Source organism: Salvia miltiorrhiza, chromosome 4 (assembly GCF_028751815.1).
Source record: "Salvia miltiorrhiza cultivar Shanhuang (shh) chromosome 4, IMPLAD_Smil_shh, whole genome shotgun sequence".
NCBI lineage: Eukaryota > Viridiplantae > Streptophyta > Magnoliopsida > Lamiales > Lamiaceae > Salvia > Salvia miltiorrhiza.
Genome location: NC_080390.1, coordinates 39,666,097 through 39,674,273, shown reverse-complemented (window position 1 = coordinate 39,674,273; position 8,177 = coordinate 39,666,097). Strand labels below are relative to the sequence as shown.

At 41.8% G+C, this 8,177-nt stretch overlaps 1 protein-coding gene and 1 long non-coding RNA gene across 3 annotated transcripts; one reads left to right on the top strand and one right to left on the bottom strand.

The window, feature by feature from the left end:
• Positions 1-2,437: 2,437 nt before the first annotated feature.
• LOC131021613 (uncharacterized) lies at positions 2,438-4,259 on the top strand. Of its 2 annotated transcripts, none has more exons than XR_009101011.1 (3): positions 2,438-2,630; positions 3,161-4,041; positions 4,143-4,259. It is a non-coding gene; the product is annotated as an uncharacterized LOC131021613 (long non-coding RNA). The 2 variants fall into 2 exon arrangements; XR_009101012.1 differs by having other exon boundaries at positions 2,438-3,800; positions 3,932-4,041.
• A 25-nt stretch (positions 4,260-4,284) lies between these two features.
• Positions 4,285-6,755, bottom strand: LOC131021612 (probable GTP diphosphokinase CRSH, chloroplastic). Its single transcript, XM_057950871.1, has 4 exons — positions 6,305-6,755; positions 5,136-6,068; positions 4,675-4,956; positions 4,285-4,534 (listed from the first exon to the last, which is right to left on the bottom strand). The coding sequence occupies exons 1-4, from the start codon at positions 6,656-6,658 to the stop codon at positions 4,424-4,426; spliced, it is 1,680 nt and encodes a 559-aa protein (XP_057806854.1). The 5' UTR covers positions 6,659-6,755; the 3' UTR covers positions 4,285-4,423.
• Between the last annotated feature and the right edge of the window lie 1,422 nt (positions 6,756-8,177).

Sequence of the window (8,177 nt, the reverse complement as noted above, 5' to 3'; positions counted from 1 at the left end):
AGTCGGAATCACCACATCACACACACACTCCACTCTCTCTCTTTCTCTCTCACACGTCACCATCTCCTCCGTCTCTCCCCCTTCCAGCAGAGCCTTCCCAGCCGCAAGGCCGGCCCTTGTGTGTTTTTAGTGGGGCAATTGCTCTATTGGGGCCCCAAAATATTGGGCCCAAGTATTAATACCCTAGTAAAAAAAAATTACTAAGCCCATAACAGTGCAGCTGTGCAGCCCAGCAATTAGAAAAAAAAAATATTGTGCTAAGTTACTAACGGTAGGAAAAAGTGTGCAGCCCACCAACTAGATTTTTTTTTTTTATTTCACTAAGTTAGTAAATACTAAGTCTAACGGTAGGAAAAAGAAATACGCTCTCTCAGTGACTCTCACGCTGCACTCTCTCTCTCTGCTCTCTCTCGGCTCTCAATTCACAATTCTCTATGGCGTCGTCATCACTCTCCGTCTCTCCGCTGTCCGCTCTCAATTCTCTCTGTCAGACGGCTATTCGATTGTTGCCGCTGGCTCGCTGCGCTGTTCAGTTCCTGTGAGGCAGAGGCGCAAAGGCAGAGCGCTCGCTGCACTGTTCGACCTGTGCGGCGGCGGTGCTCGCCGGTGCTCCTGCGGGCGGCAGTTTTAACTTCCACGGCAGAAGGGCATAATTTAATTATAGGTGTGTTGTTCCAAGTTTTAGTTTAATTGCTTAATTTGATTTTGAAATTGTTGTGCATAAAATTATTTGGAGTTGTCTGAAATTGTTAATTGTTATTGTTGCTTTGCATATAGAAATTTATTGTGTGAATTATGTTGCCTAGAAAATATGCATCGGGTAGTCAAAAAAGAAATAAAAGAAAAAGAATTGATGAGGTGATTAAAACTAAAAAAGGAGCCCTTCATAAATTTCTTATATTTACGTTCTACTATGTCTCAAGAAAGGTTGAATGGATTAGCGATTTTGTGCATTGAACATGAGGTATTAGAAATGCTTGATCTTGAAGAAATTATTAATTATTTCATCATTGTTTCCTAGTTTATTGCATTTTATAGTTAATATTATAGGGGCCCTTTTTTTCCTTTTCGCCCAGGGCCCCCGGAATGTCAGGGCCGGCCCTGCCCAGCCGCCCTCCCCACCAGCAGACCCTCCTCCGTCGATGCCTCAACAACAGCCCCACCAACAGACCATCTTCATCCTCTGGTCTCTCTCACTCGACCAAAACCAAACTTGAATTCACCAAATTGATTTTCCAGAACCCAAATCCAAAATCCAAAACCAAAACTCGAATTCACTATGCTCAATTATAGAGCTGCTGGAAAATTGCATAATTCCAACAAAAATTGGAAGAATTTAGCACTCAACAAGATTTGCAAATTTTGATAACTTCTCGTCGCCATTAACGTGCATTCAGCAAAAACTAAGCTTCGGCCCTTCCCAAAACCGCCGCGGCCATCGCCTTATCTTCATTACTCCAACCAACAATTAAATCCAGCCTATCTTCAGACGGGCTCGACGTGGGGATCTAGGGCTCGACTTTGAGTGAAGGCGACAAAAGATCGAAAGGGGACTAGGGCTCGACGTTGGGTGAAGGTGGAGGTGGGGGTGGGGGTGGGGGGGACGGAAGTGGTGGCGGCGGGGTTGGGGGAATGGGAAAGGTCCGCCGTGCTGGAGAAGTGCCGACAACGGAGGTGGGGGAAGTGGCGGCGCGGGGTGGCCGATGAGGGAGGGGGATGGTCTGTGGGGGTGGGTGGGGGAAGGGGGAAAGGGGAAAGGTGATGTGTAGGATTTTAGATTTTTTAATTTATATTTTATTCTTAATTATTTTTAATTCTTAATGAAACGACGTCGTTTCGTCTAAGAAATTGACACGTCAGTTTCAATTTTGCAACGTAGGAGACACATCAGCTTTAATTTGGCCGGAGGTTTTAACCGTGGGAAGATTACGATTCAATTATAAATTGATGTATTAAAAAATCAAATTTTAGGGTCGTGATATAAATCAGAAAATGGAAAAAATTCATGGATTTTTCGGCTAATAACTCAAAGAAAAACATTATACTCCCTCCGTCCCAGCTTTTAGTATCCAACTTTCCTTTTTTGGCAGTCCCACATTTTAGTATCCATTTCTATTTTTGGTCAAATTAGGTGGGGCTCTTACTCCACTTTAATTATTTTAACTCTCACATAAAATGTGGGACCATTATTCCACTCACAACACATCAATCACTTTATTAAAACCTGTGTCGTTCTCAATTGGATACCAAAAGCTGGGACGGAGGGAGTATATACTAATAAATATAGAATAAATTGTCATATATTCTTTATGTACAGAGCGAATAATAATTTAAAAAATAGAGATTTGTAATATGATAACTTAAAGGCGTAGTAAATGAAGACAAAAGATTTTATTTGGGTCTTCAAAATTCATCTTGGCCAATAAAACTAATTTTGCTAAACTTTTTTGCAGTTTTGACGCAAATTAAATCAAATTGGCAGAAAAGAGTCCAGGGTTCATAAGCACGAATACAGTGACAGTCTGCAACTGCGAGGAAGGAGAGAGACTCTTGTCGAACACGCTGATTTCGTTCTCGCTCTCGTTTTTTCTCACGCTGATTTCATTCCGTCGTCCGATTGTCTGCTCTAGGTTATTTATCTTTTTTTTTACCCTGCGGTTTGCTTTCAGAATTCTCCACGCTTTCTGCTTTAATTATTACGATTTCCGTTCAAGTGTTGGTCTACATTTGCTTATTTTCTATCTGCAACTATTTACAATTACCATATGAGCAGAAAAAAAAATGAAGAAAAGACTTTCAGAATAATAGATGATGGTAAATGTGTAATTTTCTGCAAGCATTATTGGTCTAGAACCAGGAAGTGCCTCTGAGACCCTCGTTTTCCTCAAAGAGTGTTTTATATTCTCTTCCGTGGCGTTGATATATGATAAATTTGCATGCATAATGCGCCATGTTTTGCAATGGTTTTTTCTTCACAAGCATTCTTCTTGGTCATATCTTTTAGAGATGAAATGGTTAAATGCTTAGCTAATTGTAGTTCATACCATATTTTTTTTTTTTTGAAACCCATTCATACCATAGTATTTAATTGTCTTAAATATTACCCTGCATCTGCTGGAAACTGATGCTTTGGTTCTCTTATTGATCATTGTGAGGAAAGGGATTAGGAATCCTTATGATGCAGTTACTTCTGATCCATCAGTCAAAGGCAAAAACAAGAATAATGCTTCAAGACAGTGTTTTCCCCAGCATTCCACCCCTAAGGCATGGCATACTGACACTGTGAAGAAACTTGGCTTCAGAGATGATGGAGGGCTTGGACAGGGCTCCGGCAGAGGGTATACTAAACAACAGCCATCTGGCCGTAATCCTAACTCTGACTATGATGCAGCACCTCCAGTATGGAACACTAGAGCCGCTTCTTCTCAGCCCTCAGCTCAAGCAACTGATAATCAGGCCTTTGATGAAGTTGATGATGAGTCAGATGATGCTCTGAGTGATGACTTTGATTCAGATCAAAGCCAGAAAAGCCATGAGACGAAAAAAAAGAACAAGTGGTTTAAGGAGCTTTTTCAGTGCTTGGACAATTTAACTGTTAAGGAGATTAATGAGCCTGAAAGATAGTGGCATTGCCCAGCATGCCAAGGAGGCCCCGGTGCTATTGACTGGTACCGTTGCAACCCTTAATCACACATGCCAAAACCAAACGATCCAAAAGGATGAAGCTCCACAGAGAGCTTGCTGAAATATTGGATGAGGAACTTAAAAGAAGGAGAACATCGGCAGTGCCAGCTGGTGAGGTATTGGGTGATAAGATAAATCCTTTGATTGCGTATTGTATTGAAGATCCATGTCTTTCTTGTTTCACTAGCTAGGAATTCATTATGACATGTCCCTTTCTTTATTACAACCTTATTTTTTGATGTCAAAGACCAAGAGCTACGCGCAAATTCTCATTGGACAAGAGAGCTGATAAAGAAATTGTTTGGCCCCCCATGGTGGTAATTATGAATACCAAGCTTGACAAAGATGAAAATGAAAGTATGAAAGTCTTATAGAAGTTTGTATTTCCAACAGTATTTATGCAAATTTATTGAATTGATGGTACACTAATCCATTTCTATCGTAAACTTCATCTACAGTGGAGTGGCATGGGTAATCAAGAGCTGCTTGATTGTTTCCCTGACTATTCTGCAATCAAGGCAGACCATTCTTATGGACCACAAGGGCACCGTGACATGAGTCTGTTAATTTTTGAGGCCTCAGCACCGTGACATGAGTCTATTTTATTGGTTTGGCAACATGCATATGATATTTAGTGAGTTTAATTTACATGATTCACATATACAATAGTCTACTGGGAAGCACACAACTAAAAGCTTCTGAGTAGACCGTATCTATGGTGGAATGGCAGTGCACTCGATTACCCTAGAGTTGGTTGAGTTGTATCCTCTATTTGAAGAAGCTTCTCAATCTCATCCAACTCAATCTTGTATTGCCCATCTCTGTATTCCAAATTCCGAATGAGTTTAACCTGCAACACAAGCGGAATCACTCTTTCATTGCACAGAGGTATCAAATCATATACCAAAATGCATATATCTCCTCCTAGAATCGCATGAATGCTTATCGGTAATAAAAGATTAATACAGTAATATGGCACTAAACAGCTACCTGTTTCTGGAACAAGTCAAATTCGTCCGAGCTAAGCAGGCCATCACTATTTGAATCAAGGAGCTGCATCATCTCCCGGGCATCTTCCCCTTCAGCACCAAGCTCTTCCATTACCTCCATAAGTTCCTCAACGCTGATCTTACCATCTCCATTCTTATCTAGAAGATGGAACACTCGGTTTCTGCTATCATCTAGACCCTTTGGAGTTGAGGAAGGTAAATCTCTAAGACGTAGTGCTGCTAGTTCAGCCGCAGCCATCATAATAGCCTTAAGCCGCTTTGCCTGAAACTCAGTAGTAGCCGAAGATTTTAGTTTTACACATGTTTATTCTTAGTCCTGCATATAACTACCTAGGGTAATTGCGATCATAGTAAACTTTCAAACTGATGAAACAAGAGGATGCTATATTCAAGATTACTGATTCTAAAGATAAGCATGTCTCTGTACTAGCTTGGTCTTACCTCTTCTGGATTGGTAAGGCCACCTTTGTATAATGCATGGGATGCAGTTCCACCAGCTGCCAACATGTCCATCTCAGCTGTTCGTATCTGTATTTCCATCAGCGGCCTATTCCTACCATTGTCACTGATATCAACAGCCATGTGTAAACTCTTGTATCCATTAAACTTGGGCCGCGTGATATAATCCTTGAACCTGCTAGGAATTTCTTTCCATAGGGACTGGATGATATCACGTGCTCTATAGCAAGCTTTTTCTCCAATCTCAGATGAATTAACTCCAGATAATGGAGTTATAACTACTCTTAATCCTAAGATGTCGTTCACTTGCTCAGGTTTACGCCCATCTCTCAATAGTTTCTTCATAGTACTGTAACGACTCTTGAAACGACCTTCAACAGAGACGTGCTGCACCATTTCAGTTAAACATTGGTCAGATGTGAGGGAGTTAAGGAGCTGGTCCTCGTACATGTCCAGCAGAGGCTTGCTTACAGTCTCATGGCTCCTCAACCATGTGTCGACATAAAGGTATGAATAAGGAAACATGTATCTGAAGGAAAGATCCTCGAGTTCCATGGATAAACTGGTGATGCCAACGGCGTGTGCTAGTGGGGCGTATATCTTCATAACTTGTACAGAAACCATTTGCTGCTTGTACCTCGGGAGATGATCAAGGTGCCTCATCATGTCAAGCTTTAGAACCAAGTCTAGTATGATGGCCCTGACGTCGTAGTATGTGAGGCAGAATTTCCTCAATGCAAATGCACTCTCGTCATCTAACGCCTCCACCTTGGAAGAAATGTTGTTTAAGCGCATGCTTTCATGTAGAAGATGAGCAGTGCCCATGCCAATGCGTTCCCTCACTTCATTCATGGATATCATACCTCCCTCGATTACTTGTCTCAATATTCCAGCACAAATGGCCTCAGCATCCATCTGCAGCCACACCAGCATCAATACTCCCTCTCTCTCTCTCTCTTAAAATACTACTATACACCCTCAGGCCACAACCCAAAATGGAGCTAGATAGATAACAACATACATGTCTACAGACAAATTCTTAAAGACATACAGATTTTAAACAAAGCAGATAAAGATAATACTGAGTATCCCCAAATTTAGATAGAAGGTGAATTGAAGCCTAGTAGTTAGAAATGAAAGGAAATAGGTACCTGGAGATGGGCGAGAAAAAGGGCGAGGGAGAGAGCCCTAGAGAGGGGGTCGCGGCCGTCGGGGAGAAGGGGGAGGGAATGGAGAATAGGGAGAGAGAGCTTGAGGGTCTTGAAGAGGAGGCGGGAGGAGCTGGAGGAGAGGACGCTCATCCTCTCCGTCAGTTCATTGAAGGCCCCAACCAACTCCACCACCATCTTACCCCCAGGTTGCTCCAGTGCCTTCACCATTCCAATTTGCTTCCTCCTCCTCTTCAGGAATTCAATTGATAAACTCACACTCACTCTCGCACTCGTCTTAGCTTTCGGATAAACCAGCGGACTACAACAAGGAGCAGGACGCCCGATCACGCCCATTCTCTCTCTCTCTCTCTCTCAACTTGAGAGTGTCTTCATTTCTGATGCGCCACTCGTACCTTCATCATCATTTACACTACAATTATCCCATCATTTACTCTATCTTCTAATTTTCTTTTATTTTTAAATGACATAATTTCTTTTCTTTACGTATGGATATTTACTAAAACATACTACTAAAATCTAAAAAAAAAAAAACATATCCCAAATAAACAAAAAGCATAATATATTTTTGACATGGCTCATACTCCCTCTGTCCCACAAGCTTAGGCTGATTGGGATTTTCACAAAGATTAAGAAAAATCATTGGAAATGAAAATATATAAGTAAATTTCCTAGTATGCCCATATTTATTATTTAATGATATATTAAAATGGGAGTAAATTAAAGAATTAAATAGGGATATAATAGTAAATGAGTAAAAAAATATTACTTTTTATGGAAACAAGCCTATATAAATGAGACATTCAAAAAAGGAAAACAAGCCTAAGCTTATGGGACGGAGGGAGTAAGATGTTACTTTATATAATTTTTGGGGAAAATGTGCAAATAGGCCCTTCAAGTAGTAGTTCCTACAGCATATAGCTCCCCTTATCTCACTGTGTGTGCAAATAGGCCCCCGAAATCTTAAAAATCGCTCAATTAAATTCCTCTGACCAAACGCAGTTAATTCTTCCGTTAGTCAACCTTTTTTTATTATTTTTTAATTAAATGCGGGGCCCACCTTCACCATTCTCTCAATCTCTCTCCCCGACAGCCTCCCCCTCTCGCTGGAATCGCCGTCGGCATATCGCCTCCGCCCCTCGCCTCTCACCCCTCCATCTCTTCTTCTATCTTTCTTTCTTTCTCTCTCACGCCAACCGCCTCTCTCTCCCTCTCTGTCTCCTCGCCGCTACACATGCGGCGGCGACCGCCACCTCCGCCACTTACTCAGTCCCAGCGTTGCATCCTCCTTCTCCTACGAAACTATATTCCTCACCACATCGAGCAATTCATAAATTTTGTGGACGAACAACAGATAATCCTCTTTCAAACGAGCAGCTTGAGAAGATGCATACAGCTCTTCCACAACAGGGCGTAGGCATTTAGCCGCCAACATTTCTAACAGACGGGAACGCAATTCCACATCAGAAATTGAATCGGAGAAAAGAAGCTTGGTGCGACGAAGACAAAGCCAAAGACCCCAATGCCATCGACAAAACCTTGGCGGAGCCAGCTCCGAATCCGAAATTCAACTGAACTCTAGTTCTCAAATGGAGCGATCCAGAAACATCTCTAAAATCTCCATGGAGTGACGGAATCTCCGCCACGGAAGCGTCCGTAAGCTTTTTCGCCGAATTAACCAACTTCGAACCGTTAAAAAATACCTTAAAATCGGATTCTACAGCAACGGCGTTCTTCGCCGTTGAACCATCTCCGGAGTCCATCAAATTGAATTCCTGATCTGGTCATGCATCGTATTCAAGAAATGGATTTCTTCAGTGATTGAAAATTTAAGGCATTTTGGCGATTCAACCAT

Coding starts and splice junctions, on each gene's coding strand:
- LOC131021612 (XM_057950871.1), bottom strand. CDS start 6,658: ATGGGCGTGATCGGGCGTCCTGCTCCTTGTTGTAGTCCGCTGGTTTAT. Junction 6,069..6,304: donor TTTTTCTCGCCCATCTCCAG/GTACCTATTTCC, acceptor GTGTGGCTGCAG/ATGGATGCTGAGGCCATTTG. Junction 4,957..5,135: donor GCCTTACCAATCCAGAAGAG/GTAAGACCAAGC, acceptor ACTGAGTTTCAG/GCAAAGCGGCTTAAGGCTAT.